At 43.9% G+C, this 26,724-nt stretch overlaps 1 protein-coding gene and 1 pseudogene across 1 annotated transcript in view; both read left to right on the top strand.

The window, feature by feature from the left end:
- The window catches only part of ADAM22 (ADAM metallopeptidase domain 22), a 113,939-nt gene that overhangs the window by 24,216 nt on the left and 62,999 nt on the right, over positions 1–26,724 (top strand). Inside the window, exons 3-10 of the mRNA XM_029077711.2 lie at positions 235–311; positions 5,653–5,719; positions 16,671–16,753; positions 17,867–17,930; positions 19,457–19,526; positions 21,867–21,937; positions 23,407–23,481; positions 24,832–24,903. Of these exons, the coding sequence (XP_028933544.2) occupies positions 235–311; positions 5,653–5,719; positions 16,671–16,753; positions 17,867–17,930; positions 19,457–19,526; positions 21,867–21,937; positions 23,407–23,481; positions 24,832–24,903 (579 nt within the window). The remainder of the gene's footprint in view (positions 1–234; positions 312–5,652; positions 5,720–16,670; positions 16,754–17,866; positions 17,931–19,456; positions 19,527–21,866; positions 21,938–23,406; positions 23,482–24,831; positions 24,904–26,724) is intronic.
- Positions 18,955–19,040, top strand: LOC114816296 (annotated as a pseudogene).

Genomic DNA, 26,724 nt, shown 5'->3' with positions numbered 1-26,724 from the left:
CCAAAAGGAGGGAGGGAGAAGTCTTAAGATCTTTTTAGGTTGGTGGTTTAGGGAAGGAAGGATTCCTCACGGGACCTAAAAATGCCCTGCCATTAATCCATTGTACAGTGAAGTCTAAGAGTGATTGCTTTTTCTCAGAAGAAGCTAGGACCCAATAGTTTGACTTTCTAGCAGCTGAAATAGTATTTTATTGGGATTGCTTAATAATTGTCTCTCATCTTTTTAACATTTCAGACTATACATATCGACCAGGCCAGCTTCCAAGTAGATGCTTTTGGATCTTCCTTTATTCTCGATGTGACCTTAAACCAGTAAGTATTGGGTAGCGGTGGGGATGACTTCTTGGGGCTTGTGTTATATTGTGCTAAATCCGTTTTTCATTCTGTCAAATAGTCACTTGGTCACACAGTTGCATTTATTGAGCGCTTACTGTCTGCAGAGCACTGTACTCAGTGCTTGGGAGAGGACAATAAAAGAATAAACAGACATTCCTCCTCTTCCTCATCCTCTTCCTCCTCCTCCTTGTCCTTCTCCTCCTCCTCCTCCTCCTTCTTGTCCTCCACTTCTTCCCTCCCTAAATCAGGCCCAGTCCTCTGGTCCAGAGGGATCGATGCCTGCAGAAATAATCAGCCTGTGTTCCCGCGGACCCAGAAAAGAGCCGCATCCCCACAGTCCTGTTCAAACAGGGGGAGGGAAGATGCTCAGAGCCCTTCCCTCCTCCTTCCGCTTTTGGGCTGAATTAGGCCCCTGTTGGAGTGGGAGTGAGGAGAAACCCACTTGTGTCCAGAATCAATATGGCTAGTAGAGCGAGGACCTGGGAGTCAGAGGACCTGTGTTCTAACCTCGACTCCACCCTGTGTCTCCTGTGTGACCTTGGGCAAGTCACTTCACTTCTCTGGGTCTCAGTTACTTCATTGGGGAAATGGGAATTAAGACTGTGGGGCAGAGATTGGGTCCAACTTGATTAGCCTGTAGCTACCCCAGCGCTTAGTACAGTGCCTGGCACATTGTAAACACTTTGCAAATGCCATAAAAAATCAGTTATTCAAGAGGGTGAAATATAGCAGTGACTGTATGGCTCTAGGAAGATAAACATAGGATTGTGAACTGCTTTACAGAATCAACAAATTACAATGGACTGATAAGGCTGAAGAAAACTCATTCATTCATTCATTCAGTTGTATTTATTGAGCGCTTACTGTGTGCAGAGCACTGTACTAAGTGCTTGGAAAGTACAATTCAGCAACAGATGGAGACAATCCCTACCCATCACCGGGCTCACAGTTTAGAAGGGGAGAGGCAGACAACACAACAAAATAAGTAGACAGGCATCAGTAGCATCAATATAAATAAATAGAATTATAAATATATACACATTAATAAAAATGAATAGAACAATAAATATGTACGTATATGCACAAGTGCAGTGGGGCGGGAAGGGGGGTAGAGCAGAGGGAGGGAGTCGGGGCGATGGGAGGGGAGGAGGAGCAGAGGAAAAGGGGGGCTCAGTCTGAGAAGGCCTCCTGGAGGAGGTGAGCTCTCAGGGCTTTGAAGGGGGGAAATGTGCTAGTTTGGCGGAAGTGAGGAGGGAGGGCATTCCAGGCCAGAGGTCGGACCTGATGTTTTTTGTTTGGCTTTTTGGGTACTTGTTAAACTCTTATTATGTACCAAGCTCTGTGCTCAGTGCTGGGGTAAATGCAAGATTATCTAGTCAGGCACAGTCCTTGTCTCTCACTGGGCTCATAGGCTAGGTAAGAGGGAGAACAGGTATTTCATTCCCATTTCACCGGTAAGGAAACCCAGAGAGGGAATTAAGACTGTGAGCCCCTTGTGGGACAGGAACTGTGTCCAACCCAATTAGCTCGTGTCCTCCCCAGCGCTTAGAACAGTGCCTGGCACATACTTAACAAATGCCATGACAAAACCCCCCAAACCAGATGAGACCTCAGGATCAAAAATCTGAGCGTGAACTGATTAGCCCGAGAGCGGTTTGTGCAGTGTGATTTGCGGTTCCTTGTATCTGCCAGTTAAGTTCATGCTGTGGCACGGAATACAAATGAGTAGGCAGAAAAAGTGGGAGCACTTGGAATCGCACAAAAAGGTTCTTTGCATGAGGACCTATTTTGGGCTGAAATGACTGCAGCGTAGTGACAGGGCTGTATCGCACCATCATGTAACCCAGGAGGCGGTTGCCTTGGTAACAACTCCGGCCTCTGCCATCCGCAGTAGATTTCCGGTTTCTTCCTGAGCCGTTCCAGCCTAAAGGAGCACCTTAGCCCCTACCGTGGTGAGATGTGGGTCGGACTTTGATAATTATGGTACCCGTTGAGCGCTTACTATGTGCCAAGCACTGTTCAGAGCGCTGAGCACTTACTGTGTGCAGAGCACTGAGTTAAGAACTTGAGAAAGTATAATATGCAGCAGGGTTGGTGGATATGATCCTTGCACACAAACGCAAAGTCTACACGGGGAGACAGATATTGAAATAAATTACAGATAGGGTACAGGGAATGTCAGTTTATTGTTACATTGTACTCTCCCAAGCTCTTAGTACAGTCCTCTGCACACAGTAATCACTCAATAAATGCAATGAACTGACTGACTGGAAGTAGGAGATTATGAGGTTATTTACACAGGGGCTATGGTGCTAGGGTAAGTACCAAAGGGACTAAGGAGTACACAGTCAAGCAAAGTTGACACAGATGGGTAGGACCAAAACTGGATTAATGATATCAATTATATTTATTGAGTGCTTACAGTACTAAGTGCTTGGGAGAGTACACTATAGGAACAAAACAACTGGTGGATACATTCCCTCCCCACAATAAGGTAGACATTTCAAATGACAGTTTATGCCTAATGATGGATTTTTTTTTCCTACTTGTTCCATCTCATCATTAAATTTAATTTACTTTGCTTTTATTATTTGAGGGACCACTCTATCCTATCTTCTGTCCTAAAAAAAAAAACCAAACAAAACCCACCCTTGACCCCCCCATCTCCCTCCTACCATTCCCCTGCAAACTCCTTGAGCGAGTTGTCTACACCAACCTTTTTTTTTTTTTAATGGTATTTGTTAAGCATTTACTACATACCAGGCACTGTTCTAAGCACTGGGTAGATACAAGGTAATCAAGTTGGACACTATCCTTGCCCCCTGTGGGGCTCACAGTCTTAATCCACATTTTGCAGATGAGATGACTGAGGTCCAGAGAATTGAAGTGACTTGCTCAAGGTCATACAGCAGAAATGTGGCGGAGCCAAGACTAGAACTAGCTCTTTTGACTCCCAAGCCCGGGCTCTTTCCACTAGACCATGCTGCTTCTCACGTCCCTCAGCTGCTTCTTCACCACTCTCCTAGATCCCTTCTAATCTGGCTTCTGCTCCCCTTTATTCCACTGAAATTATTCTCTCCAAGGTCACCAATGACCTCCTTCTTGGTCAGTCTTGTAGACTCCACTCCACCTGAATTCTCCTCGACGTCTCATCAGCTTTTGACAATGTGGACCACCCCGTTCTCCTGGAAATAGGATGAAATCTCGGTCTCACCACTCCGTCGTTGGGTCTCCTCATACCTTGCCGGCCGTTCCTTCTCGCTCCTTTTCCCCTGCTCCTCCCACCCTTGGGAGTCCTCAAGTTTCAGGTCTGGGTCCCCTTCTAATCTCCATCTACACCCACTCTCTTGGGGAGCTCGTCAGTTTCCTCGGCTTCAATTACCACCTCTCTTCAGATAACTCCCACATCCACATCTCCAGCCCTGACCCCTCTTCTTCTCAGCAGCCTTGTAACTCCTCCGCATATTTCAGGATAGCTCCACTTGGATCCAAACTGCTACCATGTTCGTCCAACCGTTTGTCGTACTCCACCCTGACTACTGCCTCCTCGCTGACCTCCCCGCCTCCAGCCTCTCCCCCCATTGCCCATATTTTTCTAAAAGAAAATCCTCCCGTCTCCTCAGAAACCTCCAGTAGTTGACAAACCATCTCTGCATCAAACAGAAACTCACATCCATCTTTCTACCAGGAATTCTCATTTCATAACCAACAGACCACCGTTTTCTCCATCCTCAAAGCCCTACAGAAATGGTATTTCCTCCAGGAAGCCTTCCTGGTCTACTCTCTCATCTTCCCATCTCCTTTTCCCTCCCTCTGCACTCAAGTCCATACCCGCTCCACAGTTAGTTACTCATCTTTCCACCCCTCAAAACACTCACTCTTCTCCATATGCTTCTACCCAGCAGCATCTTCTACTTGTGACTTATTTTCACATTCGTTTCCCTGGGTGGATTATAAACTCCACAAGAGTAGGGATCGCGCTATCTATTCTCTTGAACTCTCCGAAGTGCATAGCATGGTGCTTTACGCACTCAAGCACTCAATAAATATCATGGATCAATTGACCAGTTTGGAGAAACTTGGCTAAATGGCTGACTGGTGGGTATTTAAAAATGCGTTAAATTACCCAGTTGTATTGAGTTGCTGTAATCAAGAAAAAAATTTCCTTCGTAGAGATTTTGTGTTGAAGGAATTTTACTGTAGTTACTTCTAGAGCAGGGGGCAACAACGTTTTTGTGACAAAGACGCAAAGAACATGGAACCATCTAGCAGGTGGTGTTCAAAACACCAGTTTATACAGTTCAAACATGCACTAACGTAACTTTATAGTGAGTCTAATGGTGGGAAGCTGGGCGGCCTAGTGGAAAGAGCCTGGGCCTGGGAGTCAGAGGCCCTGGGTTCTAATCCTGGCTCTGCCACTTGTCTGCTGTGTGACCACAGGCAAGTCGCTTGATTTGTCTGGGCCTCAGTTACCTCATGTGTAAAATGGGGATTAAGACTGTGAGCCCCACATGGGGCAACCTGATTACCTTGTATCTACCCCAGAGCTTAGAACAGTGCTTGGCACATAGTAAGTGCTTAATAAATACTATTATTATTATGATTATTATTATCTGGGCCTCAGTTTCCTCATCTGCAAAATGGGGGTTTCCAATCCCTGCTCTCCCTCCTACTTAAACTGTGAGCCCCATGGGGGATCTGATTACCTCGTATCTCCCCAGAGTTTAGTACAGTGCTTGGCACAGAGTAAGCAGTTATTATTATTAAATTCTCCATCAATCACCCAACACGGAGAGGCAGGAGGGACCTCAGGTTTCTGTTAGTGATATTCCTTATTTCATCATCAGGATGAAGCAGGTCACCCTCTAGACTATAAGTTAATTGTGGGCAGGGAGCACATCACCAACTCTCTTGTATTTGTACTCTCCCAAGCGCTCAATACAGCGTTTTGCACAAAGTAAGTGCCATTGATTGATCCCCTTGACTTTCCAGGGCGGTTACCTTCTAGGCTTGCAATGAGACTGTGGCTTAAAAGATCGAATGATCAGTGAAGTGCAAAACAAAAGTGAGAAGAGAAAACAAGCATGAGAAATGAGTGATGCTAAAATCAAAAACTTTCCTTCGAGTAGCAGTCTTAGATGGTCTAGTCCTAAACATCCACTACTTAAGGTTGAATTTAAATATATTAAAATGTGGGTTTTTATGTAGGAATTGTTGTCATTTCTGAAACGGAAAGGGGAGAACTCTGCTTCGTAAATTCAGACTTGGCAGTTTTTCAGCCTGACTTCCACTCACCAGTTATTTTCTGCCCTTGCAGTGATCTGCTGTCTTCTAAATACCTGGAGCGACATATCGAACACGGAGGAAAGACTGTGGAAGTTAAAGTAAGGGAAACTTTCCTTTTGGATAATTTTGGAAAATTGACTATGAGAGAAGGTACCTTATTTCCTGTGAAAATTTTTGAGGCCTCCTGAAAGAATGAATCTCTTTGGTGATTTTTTTTCGGCGAGAACGTTTGTCTTTCAACATGAAAGTCAAACTTTTCATTGAGCTGCTATTAAATTGCTATTGATGTAATAAGCTCTTTTTAATATTTGAAAATTCTGATGATTCCACTTCTCCTAGGGGTCTGGGTTTCAGGTGCTTTGTTAGGGAGCAAAAACTCAGTCGGGTACAACGGGGGTACTTATCGCCAAAAGAGTGTTTGATAGGATCATGATGTGCCTGGGAAGTCCTATCTGAATACCACCCCCACCCAATCGGAGGGGGGTGATTTACGATCCTCTGATTGGTTCTTGAAGGTGGGATCTGATTCATTTAATTGACTCCGGGACCTGAGTTCTAATCCCAACTTTGCCAACTGCTTGTTGTGTGACCTTGGGCAAGTCAGTTCACTTCTCTGGCCCTCGGTTTCCTCAACAGAGTCCCTGTCCAACCTAATTAACTTGTACCTTTTCTAATGCTTAGAACAGTTTGACTGTTGTTATGCATTTAAGCAAATATCATAAAAAATTGATGTAGTGTGACTCTGGCAGTTTGCTATTAACATAGGCATGTCTGCTCCATTTTATCAGTTAAGGCAGGGGGATGGAGGTTGGGTCTGGGGCCTAGAAAGAGTTTAAAGCCAGGGCAGATGACTGCCCATTGTCTTTGAAACTACAAAGGCATTTCTACAGTGCTTCCAACTCTGTTGTCTTACTTCAATCAGTGGTATTTATTGTGCTCCTACTGTGTGCAGAGTGCTTGGGAAGTGACAGTACAATAGACAATATCCATACCCTCGAGGAGCTTACTGTCTACAGTAGCAGCATGGCTTAGTGGATAGAGCCCGTTGTTGAGCAGGGATTGTCGTTATTTATTGCTGAATGGTAATAATAATAATAATAATGATGTTGGTATTTGTTAAGCGCTTACTATGTGCAGAGCACTGTTCTAAGCGCTGGGGCAGATACAGGGTAATCAGGTAGTCCCACGTGAGGCTCACAGTTAATCCCCATTTTACAGATGAGGTAACTGAGGCACAGAGAAGTTAAGTGACTTGCCCACAGTCACACAGCTGACAAGTGGCAGAGCCGGGAGTCGAACCCATGACCTCTGACTCCAAAGCCCAGGCTCTTTCCACTGAGGTACGCTGCTTCTTTCCAAGCACTTAGTAAAGTGCTCTGCACACAGTAAGTGCTCAATAAATACGATTGAATGAAGGAATGAATGAATAGAGTACAGGCCTGAGAGTCAGAAGGACTTGGGTTCTAATCCTGGCTCAGCCAGATGTCTGCTGTGTGACGCTGAGCAAGTCACTTCATTTCTCTGGGCCTCACTTACCTCATCTGATAAATGGGGATTAAGATGATGAGACCCATGCAGGACAGAGACTGTGTCCAACCTGATTAACTTGTATCTAACCCAACACTTAGAACAGTGCTTGACACATAGTAAGTGCTTAACAAATGCCATAATAGTAATAGTAATAATAATAATACAGGGGCAGACAGACAAAATAAATAGGGGAAATAGTAGAATATGAGGATATGTGCCCAGAGTGCTGAAGGTGTACACAGCCAGATTTACTCAGGCAAGGTTTCTTGGGGAAGATATGATTTTAGGAGGCTTTCGAAGGTGAGCAGAGTGGTGGTCAGTCAGAAAAATCACTTAACTTCTTTGTGCCTCAATTTTCTCAACTGCAAAATGGGGATTAAATACTATTTTCCCTGAATTTAGATTGTAAATTCTTCCCGCCCCCTACCCCCAACATGTGGGAACAAGGGCCTGGGTCCAACCTAATAGTAATAATAATAATTGTGGTATTTGTTAAGTGCTTACTATGTGCCAGGCACTGTACTAAGCACTGGGGTGGATAAAACCAAATCAGCTTGAACATAGTCCATGTCCCATTTGGAGCTCACAGTCTCAATCCCCATTTTACAGATGAGGTAACTGAGGCACAGAGAAATGAAGTGACTTGTCCAAGGTCACACAGTAGACAAGTAGTGGAGCCGGAATTAGAACCCATAGCCTTCTGATTCCCAGGCCCGAGCTTTATCCACTAGGCCATGCTGCTTCTCAGATTAACTCGGTTAACTTGTATCTATCTACTTCAGTACTTAGAACAGTGCTTAGCACAGAGTAAGCATTTAACGTATATAATAATAATGATGCTTCAGTTTGAGTATAGATTGTAAAGATGAAGACTGAAAGAGGATATGATTTATGTGTACAGAATTTTGGTGGATCCCCAAATCCTATCCCATCAGGATGAGGGGATATCGATTGAAGTTTGAAGTGGATAGAAAAGTGTCTGTTTACTGTTGCATTATACTCTCCCAAATGTTTAGTATAGTGTTCCGCACACAGTAAGCACATAATAAATACGATTTAATGAACAAATGAATGAATTAATTTGAAGTAAATGGAGGGAAATGCTTCCTCACATACTGGCTGGAAAATAGTAGAATCCATTAAGCTGGGGAATCGTGCAGTCCAAAAAAATCTCAGAAAATGTCACTTTCCCCTTTGCCTTCTTTCTCCGTCTCCTTTTCTGGGAATTAGTTTCCTCAGTACGCTCAAAAGAGTGCGATCTCGGGCAAGGAGGGGGGCTTGGAGGAGATTTGTTGCTAGTTTTAGAAAGAGCAAACCTTGGCCCGATTATTGGCGGTTGTGCCTTTTCCCATTTTTTCCAGAAGAATAATCTAGTCATGGTCTCCATCTTGCCACCATTGTAGTTTCAGGAAGATGTCAAATTTCATGGTTTACATTTCAGCGGATTATAGGAAACAATCCTTTGGGGATTAAGTACATCTTCTGCCGGACTAATGCAAGACTAATCGATTTCCATCATGGTGCATAATTCATCAGTTCTCCTTTAATGATGCTAAGAGAGGGCACTTGGTCTTAACCCCGGATGTAAAAAAAAATACCAGTTTACACATCTTGGGATTGGATATAAGGAAAATTTTCAAGACGCAACTGTTGTCAGCATGAACCTTTTCCAAAATGTCTTTAATAGTAGTAACAGCTTTTACTAAACGCTTACAGTGCACAAAGCCCTGTGCTAAGCACGTAATCAATCAATGGTATTTATTGAGCACTTACTATTTGCAGAGCACTGTTCTAAGCACTTGGGAGAGCACATTGCAGCAGAATTAGCGGACATGTTCCCTGTCCACAACAAGCTTTCAGTCTAGAAGGAGAGAATTTAAAGTCAGTGATTCAGATGTGGTCTTTCCTCAAAAATCAGAGACGATAAACAGATAGGAAAGGAATAACCAGAAAAAATTAGGAAGGGAAATATTTAGATTACTAAGAGGACATGTTTTCAGGCTCCGGGTAGGGCCACCTTTGATCAAGAGCCCTGGCCTGGAAGTCAGAAGGACCTGAGTTCTAATGCCAGCTCTGCCACTTGTCTGCGTTGTGACAATGGGCAAGTCACTTCACTGCTCTGAGCCTCAGTTTCAGTCTCTGGAAAATAGCCCGGTCCGCTCCCAGACTTCTCCATCACCGTGGATGGCACGACCATCCTTCCCGTCCCGCAGGCCCGCAATCTCGGTGTCATCCTTGACTCGTCCCTCTCGTTCACCCCACACATCCTATCCGTTACCAAGACCTGCCGGTTTCACCTCTACAATATCGCCAAGATCCGCCCTTTCCTCTCCACCCAAACGGCTACCTTACTATTACGGGCTCTCGTTATATCCCGGCTAGACTACTGTGTCAGCCTTCTCTCTGACCTCCCTTCCTCCTCTCTCGCCCCGCTCCGGTCTATTCTTCACTCCGCTGCCCGGCTCATCTTCCTGCAGAAACGATCTGGGCATGTCACTCCCCTTCTTAAACAACTCCAGTGGTTGCCTATCGACCCCCGCTCCAAACAAAAACTCCTCACTCTAGGCTTCAAGGCTCTCCATCACCTTGCCCCTTCCTACCTCTCCTCCCTTCTCTCTTTCTACCGCCCACCCCGCACGCTCCGCTCCTCTGCCGCCCACCTCCTCGCCGTCCCTCGGTCTCGCCTATCCCGCCGTCGACTCCTGGGTCACGTCCTCCCGCGGTCCTGGAACGCCCTCCCTCCTCACCTCCGCCAAACTGATTCTCTTTCCCTCTTCAAAACCTTACTTAAAAATCACCTCCTCCAAGAGGCCTTCCCAGACTGAGCTCCTCTTCCCCCTCTACTCCCTCTGCCATCCCCCCTTTACCTCTCCGCAGCTAAAGCCTCATTTTCCCCTTTTCCCTCTGCTCCTCCACCTCTCCCTTCCCATCCCCACAGCACTGTACCCGTCCGCTCAACTGTATATATTTTCGTTACCCTATTTATTTTGTTAATGAATTGTACATCGCCTTGATTCTATTTAGTTGCCATTGTTTTTACGAGATGTTCTTCCCCTTGACGCTGTTTAGTGCCATTGTTCTTGTCTGTCCGTCTCCCCCGATTAGACCGTAAGCCCGTCAAACGGCAGGGACCGTCTCTATCTGTTGCCGACTTGTTCATCCCAAGCGCTTAGTACAGTGCTCTGCACATAGTAAGCACTCAATAAATACTATTGAATGAATGAAAATGGGGGTTAAGACTGTGAGCCTCATGTGGGACAGGGACTGTGTCCAACTCAACTTCCTTGTATCCACCCCAGTGCTTAGTGCAGTGCCTGACACCTAGTAAGTGCTGAATAAATACCCCAATTATTATTATTATAGAGAAGCATCATGGCCTTGGGGCGTGGGCCTGGGAATCAGAAGGAGCTGGGTCTGCTCTGTGACCTTGGCTAAGTCACTTGACTTATCTGTGCCTCAGTGACCTCATCAGTCAAATGGGAATTGACTGTGAGTCCCATTTGTGACAGGGACTGTATAATAATAATAATAATGATGGTATTTGCTAAGCTATATGCCAAGCACTGTTCTAAGCGCTGAGGTAGATGCAAGGTAAGCAGGTTGTCCCACGTAGGACTCACAGTCTCAATCCCCATTTTACAGATGAGGTAACTGAGGCACAGAGAACCTAAGCGACTTTCCCAAAGTCACACAGCTGACAAGTGGCAGAGGTGGGATTAGATCCCACGACCTCTGACTCCCAAGCCCGGGCTCTTTCCACTAAGCCACGCTGCTTCTCAGCTGTAGACAACCCGCTTTGCTTCTTTGGATCCCACTGTTTAGTTCAGCTTCTGACTCATAGTAAGCATGTAACAAATATCATTATCATTATTATCAAGCCATCACAATCTTCCGTTCTCCTTCTTGTACCCAGAGGCAAGCTGGTGGTGGCTCACCGAGCAATATGGCCCCGGTGGACTAGATTATAAACTGGAAGTTAAATTGAGTCTCTTGAGGCAATGGAAGCTGACGGAGTGTGATATCAACAAGTCACAACTTGCATACCCTGTCGGGCCCAGAGAGGGGCTATTTATGGAATCGATTTCCCTATATGCTCTCAACATCTGCCCAAAGTGCTCTCCAGCATATAGGTACGAGGATGCCACCCCCTTAACTGTGGGGGTCCCTCAAGGCTCTGTCTTGGGTCCCCTTCTCTTCTCCATCTACCCTCACTCCCTTGAACTCATTCATTCCCATGACTTCAACTATCACTTCTATGCGGATGATTCCCAAATTTCCATCTCCAGCCCTGATCTCTCTCCCTCTCTGCAGTCTTGTTTTTCCTCCTGCCTTCAAGACAGCTCTACTTGGATGACCCTCTGACATCTCACATGGCTAGTGTGGTCTAGTAGTGGGCTGAGAGAGGCCATCACAGTAAGACAGAGTAGTTTGGTGGGCAGTAATTGAGAGGGGGAAAATGAAGTGACTTTTCCAAGATCACCCAGCAGGCAAGTGATAGAACTGGGATTAGAGCCCTAGTCCTTTGACTCCCAAGCCCGGGTTTTTTCCACTGGGCTTCGCTGCTTCTCTCTCTCCCTTTCTCTGTCTCTTTTTAATGCATTTACTTAAACATATAATTACTTTTATTTTCAACATTTGTATTTATGCTTTTGCTCTTTCTTTTGGTACTGCGTTGCACCTCCTGCTGAGCAGGAATCTTTCTTAGGAATCTAAGAATCTCCCTCCCTCTTTCTTCTTGCCCCACACAGGAAACATCTTTAATCATCCTGGAATTCATCCTGTAGTACATATGGGAGAGTGACAGTGTTTGTTCAATCTCACGGTTGGACTCAGCAGGAGATATGGTTGCTTTCAGTTTTTCAGATAGAATATTTATAACCCTGGGCATAGGAAGAGCCTTAGCCCATCCATATTTTAGGGTTTCCTATTAATATTGTGCATCTTCTTTCCCATTAGATAACTCTACATTAGCTAATTTCATTCAGTCTATTCCACTATTTAGTCTTCAAATGCAGAATAAATTTTCTTTTGAATTTTTTTAATCTTCTACGTGTCTTGGAGAATGGGAAATATTTCATTCTTAAATTTTTTTGCGAAGAAGGTCACAAGAAAGCCATTATTTCTCTTGACGGATTTTAATCTCACCAGTTTCTAATTATAATCCATATTCCCTATAACATTTATTGACCCCTGTTGTGTGTAGAACCATACATGGTTTCCACCCTCAAGGAGTTTACCATCTGATATGGGAAATGAGCAGATGTAAATTCCACCTCTCCATCCAAAAAAAAAAAGTAAGATAACCAGTCAATCAAATGTATTTATTGAGCGCTTACCCTGGGCAGAGCGCTTGGAAGAGTACAGTTTAACAGAGTTCTTAAATGTGGTCTCTTCCCACAATGATAATGGTATTTGTCAACTGCTTACTATGTGCCCAGCACTATACTAAGCACTGGGATAAATATAAGAGATGAGGGAACTGAGGTACAGTTTAGTTAAGTGGCTTGCCCCAGGTTACATGGCAGGCAAGTGGCGGAATGGGGATTAGAACCCAAGTCCTCTGTCTCCCAGGCCCGGGCTTTTTTCCATTAGGCCATGCCGCTTCCATGATCTCAGAGTCTACAGAGGAAGACAGACTTTAATTTAAATAATTGAATTGTGGATATGGGCGTAAGTGCCGTGATGCCGAGGGTAGGGTGAATAATGGGTATAAATTCAAGTGCAAGGATGACACAGAGCGGAGTGGGAGAAGAGGGAATGAGGGCTTTGGGAAGGCCTCTTGGAGGAAGTGCCCTTTCTATAAGGCTTTGAAAGCCGGGAGAGTGATAGTCTGTGATATATGAAAAGGGAGGGAGTTCCAGGCCAGAGGCAGGAGAGTGGCGATGACAAATAAGAGCGATTGAAACAAAAAATGAGCAGCTAAATGAAATGTATAACCAGATATGCGGTGGCAGATCTTGGAGGTTCTGGATCCGATGAACCTTTGAGGTGAAGGTGTGAGGTGCCTCTCAGGAAGAGAACCCTCAAATGGTTCTGGAGTGTGAGGAGTCCCTTTTGGTCTGAGTTAGAAATTGTGGAAGGAAGTGAGCTATTATGAGGAGAGAGGGAGGGTTTGCATCAGAAGCAGGGAAAAGGCACAGGGGGGTTGATTTATGATTGCTCGTTGTGGGCAGGGAATGTGTCTGTTTATTGTTGTAACGTTCACTGCTCTGCACACGGGAAGTGCTCAATAAATATGATTGAATGAATGATTGAGTAGAGTTTGTTGAGGACACTGAAAAAGTGTCATAAGGATTTGAATAATAATAATATAAATGTGACTCAATCGAATTGTACTTTCCAAGCACTTAATACAGTGCTCTGCACACAGTGAGTGCTCAATAAATACAAATGAATGAATGAACTGAACAACTATTTAATATTTAAGAGCTTACCACATGCCAAACACTGTATCAAATGCAAGAGTAGAGGAACAAGATAATCAGGTTGGACACAGTCCCTGTCCCTCCTGGGGAAGGGAGAACAATCTATCAGTCAGTGATATTTATTGAGCGATTACTCTGTGCCGAGCACTGTACTAAGCAATTGGGAGGGTATAATACAGTAGAGTTGATAGGCATTTTCCCTTCCCACAAGGATTTGAGAACCAGCATGGCCTAGTGGATTTTCTGGGAGGCAGAGGACCTGGGTTTTAATACCAGTTCCCCCCCACCACTTGTCTGCTGTGTGACCTTGGGCAAGGCACTTCAGTTCTCTGGGCCTCATTTACCTCCTCTGCAAAATGGAAGTACCTCCTCTGCAACAAATACCATTAAAAAAAAGAGTTTACAATCTAGTGGGCTTTTAATCCCCATTTTACAGATGAGGAAATTGAGGCACAGAAAAATGAAGTAACTTGCCCAAGAGCACCCAGAGGACAAGTGGTAAGAGCCTCAGTTTCCTCAACTGTAAACTTGGGATAAAATACCCGTTCTCCCTCCTGCTTAGACTGTGAGCCCCATGTGGGATAGAGACTGTGTCTCACCTGATTAACGTATCTATCCCAGGGTTTAGAACAGTGCTTATCATATAGTAAGCCCTTAAATACTTAGATTTTTAGATTAGTCACAAGTCAACAGTGCAATTTAGGGACGCTGGCAGATAGATTCTTTAGAAATCAAAGTGACTGGAATAATAAATGTGGATATCTGAAAAAAAAAAAGTTAGAAGTAGAACAATGGCTTAGATTTAAATTAAACCACTAAAGTAATGTCAAACAGCCAAAGCTAATTTATTATGTATGCAATTGTTGGGGAACAAAACCACATTTGATTTTATGACAGAAGAGAACCTGAATTTGAGGGAAGTGGATACTATAATCATGTAATGTGGGTGGAAATTAATTTTTTTGGCATTTGTTAAGCACTTACTATGTGCCAGGCACTGTACTGAGCACTAGGGAAGATAGAAGCTAATCAGGTTGGACACAGTCCCTGTCCCAAATGTGGCTCAAAGTATTAATCTCCATTTTACAGATAAGGTAACTGACATACGGGGAAGTCAAGTGACTTGCCTAAGATCAAACAGCAGACCTGTGTCGGAGCTGGGTTTAGAACCCAGGTCCTTCCGACTCTCAGGCTCATGCTCTGTCCATTAGGCCACACCGCTTTTCTAAAATCGAATCGGAAAAAATTATTTTTGCATTGGCAAGATATCTAACTGCGCTACAATAGATTCATATAGTGGCCCTTCTCTTTTCAACGGAAGCTCATTTAATTTTCTATAGACCATGAAAAGGCCAAGCAGACGGACAATCTGGACTCTCCATGCAATGATTGCTCATTCTTTGGCTGATATGTTTGCCGTTTGCAATGCCTGGGGCTGCTTTAGCTTTTGCTATTTTATTTCCTGATTCTCTCAAAGCTTCGACTCCAAAATAACCTCATTACCGTGGCTCAGAAGGATGGAATAGAGGCCAGTTAGATTTGGCCAGAAGGAATCATTGGTGACCTTTGAGAGGGCAGTTATCTGGGAGTAAAGGGCTGGGAAACCAGATTGGATGTGATCAAGGAGAAAATTGGAGGAAAGGAAGTGGAGGCGGAGGGGTGTGTAATAATAATAATATTACTGTTATTATTATAACAATAATTGTGGTATTTGTTAAGCTCTTGCTATGTGCCAGGCACTGTACTAAATGCTGGGGTAGATACGAGATAGACAGTAGTAATCCTCCTTTTATAGATGAGGTGCCAAGAAGTGAATCGACTTGCCCAAGGTCACACAGCAGACAAGTGGCAGAGCCCAGGATTAAAACCCCGGTCCATATGACTTCCAGGCTCACACTCAGTAATAATAATAATAATAATAATGTTGATATTTGTTAAGCGCCTACTATGTGCAGAGCACTCAGTCCTCTAGGCCAAGCTGCTTCTCAAGTTAAATCGTTCAAGGAGTGTGGAGAGGAATAATAATAATCATAATTATGGTATTTGTTAAGCACTTACTATGTGCCAAGCACTCTTCTAAGCACTGCGGTAGATACAAGGTAATCAGGTTGTTACACGTGGGGCTCACAGTCTTAATCCCCATTTTACAGATGAGGTAACTGAAGCACAGAGAAGTGAAGTGACTTGCCCAAAGTCACACAGCTGATAAGGGGCGGAGCCGGGATTAGAACCCACGACCTCTGACTCCCAAGCCCGGGCTCTTTCCGATGGGATGATAACCGGAGGGACCTGTGGGGTCAAGGAAGGGTTTTTATAGGATACGGGAGACATGAGCTTGTTTGGAAGCAGTGGGGAAAAAGCCACTGGAGAACAGACTAAACAGATTGAATAATCTATCAATCCGTGGTATTTATTGAGCACTTACTGTGTGTTTGGGGGAGTACATTACAACAGAATTAGCAGACACATTCCTTGCCCATAAAAGGCTACCGTAAAATATATAATAAAGCAGACTGGTCGCAGTCTGTCCGACATGGAACTTGCAATCTAAGAGGGAGGGGGGAATGGGAGACAGAGCAGTTACATGACCTGGCCAAGGACACAGAGCAGGAAAGTGGCGGAGCCGGGATTAAAACCCAAGTCATCCGACTCCCAGGCCCGATCTTTTCTCCTTTAGGCCCAGCTCCTTCTCATCAGTGGTTCTGTGTGCTGTTTTTGGAGCCAACAAGGCTACATAGAGACTGTCTGCTGTCCTTAGATAAGCAGTGTGGCCCAGTGGATAGAGCACAGGCCTGGGAGTCAGAAGGACCTGGAGTCTAATTCCGGCTCTGCCACTTGTCTGCTGCATGACCTTGGATGAGTCACTTCACTTGTCTGTATCTCATTTACCTCATCTGGAAAATGAGGATTAAGACCATGAGCTCCAAGTTGGGATATGGACTGTGTACCCTGATCGGCTTGTATCTACCCCAGCACCCGGCACATAGTAAACGCTTAAAAAATACCAAAAAAAAAGTGATGGCAAATGGGCACGAGGAGGATTGAACGGTTTTTAACCACACAGCGTTCATGTGTTTTTCATTTCTGTTTTCAGGGAGGGGAACACTGCTACTACCAGGGACACATTCGAGGACATCCTGAGTCACTTGTGGCATTGTCTACATGCCATGGGCTCCAGTAAGTTTGTTAACCAAGTTATTTCTACTTTTGGTTTTATCTGGGGCCTCCTTCACCTCAGAGGTCAGTTGTACTAGGAAGTGATTTTTTAGTCCATTGAAATCAAGCAGCATCTTAAAAAGTACTGTTTATTATTGACATAGTGTTTAGTAAGTGCTTACTCTGTACCTAGCACTGATCAAAGCACTGGGGTAGATACAAGCTCACAGTAAGCTCTCAATAAATACAATTGAATGAGTGAATGAAGTTAATCAGGTCAGAAACAATCCCTGTCCCCTGAAACAATCTGACTCCCTCTTTCCTCAGCCTTTTACTCCAGCAAAACAAAAAACAAAACTCTTCCAATTTTGTCTTTTGAAGGAAGGAGAAGAGTTGTTTTCTGGTCTTTCTCCAAATATGCCATGATTGTAACAGTTAAGGTTTCTTTACATTGTAATCTATTCTGACTGTAAGGACATGATTTAATTTAGTTGCCAATAGCGAAGTGCCCCAGATCTCTTGACTCCAGTAAAAGCATTCCATTCTCCTAAAATGTGGAGATTTTGTTCTCTTTTTTTTTTTTTTAAGATATTTGTTAAAGCGGTTTCTATGTGCCAGGTACTATACTAAGCACTAATCAAATTGGACACAGTCCCTGCCCCACATGGGGCTCCCAAGCTTAATACCCATTTTGCAGATGACGGAACCGAGGCCTAGAGAAGTGAAGTGACTTGCCCTAGCTCACACAGCAGACAAGTGCCGGAGCCGGGATTAGAACCCAGGTCCTCTGATTCCTACTCCGTGCTCTTTCCACTAAGCCACCCCGCGTCCATGTTGTCAGAACCAATCGATCAATCCAGTGGTATTTAATGAGCCCTGACTTTGCGCAGACCACTCTACTAACCAATTGAGAGAGCACAATACAATGTTTCTTAACTCTTTAACAAAGTCATATTGGAAAGCAGAGTGAAACAACTCACATTATGGTAGACCTGATTGTTCTGTCAGGTAATTGGGATCGAAATAATGGTGGGCAACCAAGTCAGCCTGGGGAGAGAAAATGGAGAGGCGATTGATGACATTAGCTGTTGTTTCTTTTCTAAATCACCCTAACCTAATTCCCATTCTTGACAGAGGGATGTTCTCCGATGGGAACCACACATACCTTATTGAGCCAGAAGAAAATTCTACCTCTCACGTAAGTGACTTTTTCAGGGAGTCATTATTCAGGGCTTGGGGAATGCCGGCAATCTATTTTCCCTTCTTCTGCTCTCAATTTATGAAATTTTAATGCACTCTTGGGAGCAAGAGGAAGGATAGTTTTAGGCAAAAGTGTCATCAATCAATCAATCATATTTAGCGAGCATCTACTGTGTACCGAACACTGGGCTCAACACTTGGGAGGGAACAATATAACACAGACATGCTTGGAAGAGGAAAACATAACAATATAACAGACAAATTCCCTGCCTGAAATGAGCTTCCAGTCTAGAGGGGGAGAAGGACATTAATGTAAATAAATAAATTACGGATATGGGTATATTTGCTGTGAAGCTGAGGGAGAGGAAAGGGTGAATAAAGAGAGCAAGTCAGAATGAAGCAGAAGGGAGTGAATGGAGAAATACTTGTTGGGCACTTACTGCAAAGCACTGTTCTAAGCACTGAGATAGATACAAGTTAATTGGTTGGACACCATCCCCGTCCCACATGGGGCTCACAGTCTTAATCCACATTTTACTGATGAGGTAACCGAGGCCCAGGAAGGTTAAGTGACTTGCCCCAGGACACACAGCAGACCCGTGGGAGAGTCGGGATTAGAACCCAGGTCCTTCGGACTCCCAGGCCAGTGAAATGTGCAGGCTGGGTTGTAGCAGGAGAGCAGTGAGGTGAGGTAGGAGGGTGCGAGGTGATTGAAGACTTTGAAGCCAATAGTAAGAAGTTTCTCTTTGTTGCGAAGGTGGATGGACAACCTCAGGAGGTTCTTGAGGAGTGGGGAAACAGGTTCTGAACCTGCTAGTAGAAAAATGATCTGGGCAGCAGAGTGAAGACTGGAGTGGGGAGAGACAGGAGTCAGGGAGTCAGCAAGGAGGCCGATACACTCATAAAGGCAGGATAGGATAAGTTCTCAGCTTAATGGTCTGTGGGGAGGCAGACGTTAACACAAATAACTAAGTCATTTCTAATATATGATTGGAAGATGTATATAAAAGGGCTGTGAGGTTGGAGGCTATAGGGCCTAGCAGCCTTTACGACACATATATGTTTAAGGCATTGCCGTCTTCTTGGTGGCATCTAAGCAAGTTTTTCTCTCTAGACTGAAAGCTCATTTTGGGCAGGGAATGTTTGTTGTTATATTGTATTCTCCCAAATGCTTAGTACAGTGCCCTGCACACAGTTAAGCTCCCGATAGATATGATTGAATGAGTGAATGAGCATCAGATGTCCCAAGTTCACAAATCCAAGTACGGGGATGACACAGAGGGGAGAGCCAGCCGGGGAAAAGAAGGCTTAATTGGGGAAGAGAGAAGTCTGAATGGGGCAAACATTTATCATCATCATCAATGATATTTGAGTCCTTGCTGTGTGCAGAGCACTGCACTATGCATTTGGGAGAAAATTCAACATGTTCCCTGCCCGCAAGGATCTTATGGTATCAGGAGAAGCACAGACTCAGGTGGGATATTGGTCTAAGGTGATTAAACTCTTGATTGTGTATCATTTCAGGAGGACTTCCACTTCCATTCAGTTTACAAATCCAAGCGATTTGAATTTCCTTTGGATGACCTGCCAGCTGGTACGATTTCTTTGGTTTCCCCTTTTGCGGTCGCTGTATTCTTGAAAGGTCGTTAGAGCATAAAAGGTATCCAGGTTTTCAGGTGCAGTAACACAATGATATGGCATGTAATAAGTGCTCAATAAATACGTTAATTAACTTGAAAATTTGCTCCTTGTTGAAATGCTGTGATGTGTATAAGCTTATATACAACCGAAGCATTTTGAGTCTATGTTCTGAATTCATGGAGATATGAACCAATCGCTCAGTGGCATTTATTGTGTTCACTGGGTGAGGAGGTAGTGGTATTTGAGTGCTTAAGGTGTGCAGAGCACTCTACTAAGCGCTAGGAAGAGGACGACTGTACTAAGTTCTTGGAGGAGCACAGTACAGTGAAGTTAGTAGACATGCTCCCTGCCCCGAAGGAGTTTATAATCTTGTGGTTGACACATTCGAATAAATTACAAGTAGGGGGAGCAACAGAATATAAGGATATATGTATAAACTATGTGGGGTTATACAAAACTCTGTTTTCTTCTATCGGAAAAGCGGTTATTTTTTATATTTTCGATTTTTGGGGGATAAATTTTTTGTGTGCAAAAGACCTTTTTTTTTTTAAAAAAAAGAATGGATACTTTTGTGACCCTTTTTTCTTACCAGAGTTGTGTTTACCAAAGGAAAAGGAGGATATTCTTATTTGCCTACAATAATCCAGCCAGATTTTTCTCTGGGAGGCTCTGCGTACTCCACCTTTTCAACAGTAGAATATTAGAGCGTCCCTTTACTCAGATACAGGAAAGCAAAAGTTAGCAAATAGTGAGGATAGAGTAAAGTTAAAGAGAATCTTGCTGTTTGTGAAAATAGTAATGATAATTGTGGCATTTGTTAAACCCTTACTGTATGCTAGGCACTGTACGAAGTATTGGGGTGGATATGAGCAAATCAAGTTGGACGCACTCATGTAGGGCTCACAGTCTCAATCCCCATTCTACAGATGAGGTAACCGAGACCCAGAGAAGTGAAGTGACATGCCCAAGGGCACACAGACAAGTGGAAGAGCTAGAATTAGAACCCATGACCTTCTGACTCCCAGGCCCAGATTCTATTAATTAGGCCACACTGCTTCTCTATTTATGTTGCTGTGCCTGTTATTGTTTGTATTTTTAGAGAACCACAGTGTGGGAAAAGAATACACTTTAACTTGTTAAGCTGCAATTTCAGCAGGCATTTATGGAAGCAGTTTAGGTCCCTGAGGGACAATAAAGTGTGATCTATGCATTATTAAGTCATGAGTTCATTTAGAATAAATACACAGAATATTAATTTTTCCAAATAGTTAAGTTTGCTACTCTACCTCGTACAATTTTTCACTTTTAGCAGTGACTTAATAACAATAATAATAGTAACTATGGTATTTGTTAAGCGCTTACTATGTGCCAGGCACTGTACTAAGTGTTGGGGTGAATACAAGTAAATCAGGTTGGACACAGTCCTTGTCTCATATGAGGCTCACAGTCTCAATCCCCATATTACAGATGAGGTATCTGAGGCACAGAGAAGTGAAATGACTTGCCCAAAGTCACACAGCAGACAAGATGATGAGCCGGGATTAGAACCCATGACCTTCTGACTCCCCGGCCCGTGCTCTATCCACTACACCAGACTGAAATCTGAATACCAAGAACTACTTAGCCTAGGGGTTAGAGCCTGGGCCTGGTAGTCAGAAGATCATGGGTTCTAGTCCCGGTTCCATCACTTGTCTGCTGCGTGACCTTGGGCGAGTCACTTAACTTCTCTCTGCCTCTGTTACCTCATCTGTAAAATGGGCATTGAAACTGTGAGCCCCACATGGGACAAATTGATTACCTTGTGTCTACCCCAGTGTTTAGAACAGTGCTTGGCACTTAGTAAGCACTTAACAAGTAATAATAATATTATTAATTTCTCAGCCATGTCTCACTCTGATGATGAGCTTCCTGTGCTCTCTACCTTGTATCCCAAGCCTCTTTTTCTCTTGCCTTTCAGTCACTTCCCCTCACTGTTGCAACTTCTGTCAGGGAAAAGTCAATTCAATCTTGCTATCCTAAAAGAGGCTTTAGCAGGGTCATGATTGAGACAACTAGTCAAAATGTGTTTTTTGGATTACCTGAGGATTTCCATTGTCGGAACCTTTGAATAATGGATACCTATGTGTCCTTGCCCTACTGGTGATGCCAACTGATCATCTTTGCTGGGACACTAGTAGAGGTGGATGCTAATAATTTCCAAACTGGGAAGTGTTTGTGCAAACTGATAAGCTACAGATGTCTGTTTCCAAAATTTTGTAAAATATAATCTGTTGGGCGGTATTTGTTCCCGTAGAGTTCCAGCAGATTAACGTCACGTTACCAAAATTTGTTCTGAAGCCCAGAAACATAAGGAAAAAAAGGCAGGTATGTATATATTTAAGGCTGGACTTAATAACACTGAAGCTTACTTATATAGATCCTTGACTATTAAAAATATGCTACAGTGGGAAATACAAAAATCTCTATAAGGCAGATCAGTATTTTCACAGAAGAACAAACTGAGGCAGCATTTTGTGGTGGGAATGTTTATTGTGATATTTTGGCACTGATGATGAAGCGGAGGTGATGTTACAATGTTAAGGTCACCATTCAATGGTCATCATCCTCATCAATGGTATATTACTGAGTGCTTACTGTGTGCAAAGCACTGTACTAAATGCTTGGGAGAGTACAATACAACAGAGTTGGCAGACACATTTTCTGCTCAGCAGCGGGATTACATAAAGGTCTGTCCTCAAAAATCGACTCCCTGTTTTCCCCTGGGATGTGACATTGTCCAAGGCTTCATTTAACTGGATCCTTAAAACGTTTGCTCTCCTTCATGTATCAAATGTTTATTTCATTTAGGACCCGTTAGGTTTTGTTTTTTATTACGATCAATGTATCGGCTATTTCCTTAGTAAATTGCAATTTTCGAGAGGTTCTGCCATCCCCCTAATGATTAGGGAAAGCCACATGATGACATTTATTATCGAGCAGTGCATTCTTTAACATTTCACATGCATAGTTGCATCATTTATATTTCTTTTTGTCCTGAAAGGAAAAAAAAAATTCCTTAGACAAATTATCCAAAGCTATCAGAAAGTAAGAGGCCCTCCTGATTCTCCTTCTACCCCCGGCTTATCCTTCCAATAAATCAATTTGTGTGCTATTTATTGAGTGCTTTCTGTGTGCAGAGCACTGTAATAAGCACTTGGGAGTCTCTTTCGTTTGCTCTTCCTCTGCCTCCCATCCCCTTATTGTAGGTTAGAACAGAACTCTGCTGGAAGCCCTTCTCTTCTGAATTCACCCTCACTCCCTTGACATACTCGGAGCTTTAACTGTTAACATTTCTGCCGATGACTCCCAAATCTACCTCACCAGCCCCAAACTCCTTCCCTCTCTGCAATTTCACATCCCTTACTTACAGTACATCTTTATATGGATGCCGTGCCGGCACTTCAAATTCAGTATGTCCAGAAATGAACTACTCGCCTTCCCTTCGAAACCCACTCCTCCACCTAAATTTTCCCATCACAACTGACAACGCCAGCATCCCCTCCATGTCTGAAGCCAAAATCTTAACTCCTCCCTCTCTTTTAATTCCCCATATTCAGTTTATTGCCAAATCTTGTGGATTTCCCTTCCACAGCATGTCCAAAATCCACCTCAAAAAAATTCCACCTGAGAGCGTATTAGGTCCGCGTGCTGATGCGATGCGATGCTTTCAGTTATGATGGTGGAACAAAAGACCTACAAAAAGAGCCACCGGGGCAGAGACGATTGCTGGTGGGAGATCCTTTAAGACTCAAACAGAGATTGCTTAGAAGCTCGTGTTTCGAATGTTTTTGCAGGTTCATCGGCATCCCCGGAATGTGGAGGAAGAAACAAAATATGTCGAGCTCATGATAGTGAACGATCATCTGATGGTAGGATTTGCATAATGATGGCTTTGAAGCTTCTGTGTGATGAATGGATTCATTTTCTTACGTTAGAAGGCATTGGGTGGAGACTTAGTTCATTCAAGCATATTTATTGAGCGCTTAGTATGTGCAGTGCACTATATTAAGCGCTTGGGAGAGTACAATAGAGCAATAAACAGACACCTTCCCTATCCACAACGATCTGAAAGCAGGGAAACGTGTACCCTCCCCAACTACTTCGATGATAGAGCCAACCAGGATTAGAACAGTGCTTGGCACATAGTAAGTGCTTAACAAATACCATAATTATTATTATCATGAATGACATCCTCCAGCACCTCCGAACCCACCGAAAGAAACCAGATACGTTCTCTGCCTTGATCCTTTTGCCCTTGCTCTGAATCAGGCAGTGGTATTTATTGAGCACCTACTATGTGCAGAGTGCTGTACTAAGCCCTTGGGAGAGGACAGTATAACAGAGTTGGTAGACACGTTTTCTGCCTCTCTGGTTCCACTATGGTCTCCTGTTGCTTCCTGCCAGGGGCTGCGAGAAAACATTTGAAACCACGGAAAGGATTTATTTTATTCCTAATTGGGGAGGTGAAGAACAGATAATAATTCCTTTCCTGGCTGGTGTAGGTGTGGTTTTTGTCCTTGAGGGCAACTGCTATCAGAGAGCCCAGTTTAAATCTCTAAAATGGGCTCCAAAGCCATCAAAACTCTTTCTAAATTTTTTTTGATAATTTCAGGGGGAGACAGACATTAATATGAATAAATAATTCATGAGATGTGATTTAAAGATATGTACATAAGTGCTGAGGGGTTGAGGATAAAGCGCATATCAAATGTCCAGTGGTCACAGATCCAAGCGTGTGGACGCTGCCGAACGGAGAGGGAGCCGGGGAAAGGAGGTTTAAATTGGGGAAAAGATCATGAGTTTTTTGTTAGATTCACTTATTTGGTGTGTGAGATGTCTGTCTTGCAGTCCTTTTCGCTATCTGCTCGTTCAGGAAATGGATACGGTTTCTCTTCCCAAAGGCTATTGGTTTATCAATTAATCAATCGAGGGCATTTATTGAGAGCTTACTCTGTGTATAGTGCTGGACTAAGCATTTGGAGAAATACATTTGAACAAAGTCGGTGGACATTTTTCCTGGTTCTGCCTGATTAGTGAGGGGGTTAGGAATGAGTTGCAAATGAGGAAATCAATGCAGGTGAAGATTTTGTAGTTCTTGGGTATATTTCTTTGATTTTTATTAAAATAAATTTCTCACAGAACATCTATGTGGGTTTTCTGATTGTTTTCACTGACGAATAGCTTTCAAACCATATTGTTTTTCTTTCCTTTTTTTGTAGTTTAAAAAACACCGGCTCTCAGTTGTGCATACAAACACCTATGCAAAATCAGTTGTGAATATAGCAGATTTAGTAAGTATCCAATTAAATATTATCCTAGAAGAAGAACGCTATACAGTTGCCAATGCAGATGGCACAGTCATGCCCATTTATATCATTATTAACACGAGTGGCATAACATTTGACTGTTTTACATGTGTTTTACTTAGCATTTGGTAACCTTGAAATCAGCTTTAAAAAACAGAGGCATGACAGGAGTGTGTTAGGAGGGAAAGGTTTAACTGTTTCACAAGCAGTATGAAGTTAAGTGACTTGCCCATGGTCACACAGCAGACAAGTGGCCGAGTCAGGATTAGAACGCATGACTTCTGACTCCCAAACCTATGCTCTTTCCACTAAGCCACGCTGCTTCTTCCTTGGAGTTTCTTGGGGACAGGCACAGATGGGGACTGTCGAAGAAAACTTCACAGACTCTGTGTTGGGTTCAACTGGCTATGTCAAAGAAAAGTTGTTCATTTCTACCAGTTTTAGTAGGGGCTGGTGGTGGATGGGTAGAGTTTCCCCTACTAGTCAAAGCCGACTCAACTCCACGCGATGCAGAGTCTCTTTTTATCCAGTTGGCACGTTATCCAAGCTTCGCACGCAATCGAAGAGACCGATACGTGATATGTATTCAAAGATATGTGCCGGAGCATTTCTCCTCAGGGTAATTGCTCGGTCCTGCCTTGTTCTTCTCATTAGCAAGGTTGGGGGGCAAATACCATTGAAAAGCCAGACGGGGTTCTTGCCCTTGCTAAAGGAAGAACAGCTCCAGCCCGTCTCTAGACATCGACGCTCTAGGCAGCCCGATATGGCAGACGTCTGGACAGGAAGCAAAAAGGATGGGTTGATGTGGGATGTGCCCGCTTGGCCAGGCAAAATGGAGTCCAGGCCTGAAAGACTCCAACGCTTGGTATTCTACCATTCCTAGGGACTTTAGTCGTGGATTTACTCTCTTTCATGTCGACAAGATGCCGATGAGACAGCCAAGCAGGTCTAGAGACAAAAGAGCTGGAGAGGGGATGGTCTACTGAGGAAGGGCCATACAAAGCCTTGACCTCTGCGCTTCCGCAGGGCCCGGTCTCCTGAGAGAGACTGCGAGGGCCGTGCTTTCTTCGTGATGATGGATTCTCCCATCAGAAATGATGAGCGAGCCTCCGTCCTGAATCAGCATGGCCTAGTGGATAGAGCCCAGGCTTGGGAACGAGAAGGTCATGGGTTCTAATTCCGACTCCGCCACTTGTCTCTTGTGAGACCTGGGACGAGTCACCTCACTTCTCTGTTCTTCAGTTCCCTCATCTGTAAAATGGGGATTAAGACTGTGAGCCTTATGTGGGATAGGGACTGCGCCCAATGCGATGTCTTGTATCTGTCTATCCCAGCGCTTAGAACGAACAGGGCTTGGCACATGTAGAGAAGCAGCGTGGCTCAGTGGAAAGAGCACGGGCTTTGGAGTCAGAGGTCATGGGTTCGAATTCCGGCTCGGCCACTTGTCAGCTGGGTGACTTTGGGCAAGTCACTTAACTTCTCGGTGCCTCAGTTACCTCATCTGTAAAATGGGGATTAAGACTGTGAGCCCCACGTGGGACAACCTGATTCCCCTGTGTCTACCCCAGCGCTTAGAACAGTGCTCGGCACATAGTAAGCGCTTAACAAATACCAACATTATTACATAGTAAGCGCTTAACAATACTGTAATTATTATTATTGAGGCATGGAGTGCAGTGAAGAAGTAGACCAGTAGGGGGTGCGGCATATTGCACAGGACATATACAGAGGCGTTGTTTGAGGAGCAGGTTAATAATAATAATAATAATAATGATGTTGGTATCTGTTAAGCGCTTACTATGTGCA

The sequence above is a fragment of the Ornithorhynchus anatinus genome, chromosome 13, assembly GCF_004115215.2.
Source record: "Ornithorhynchus anatinus isolate Pmale09 chromosome 13, mOrnAna1.pri.v4, whole genome shotgun sequence".
Classification (NCBI taxonomy): Eukaryota; Metazoa; Chordata; class Mammalia; order Monotremata; family Ornithorhynchidae; genus Ornithorhynchus; species Ornithorhynchus anatinus.
This window is presented reverse-complemented; position numbering and strand designations above follow the sequence as displayed.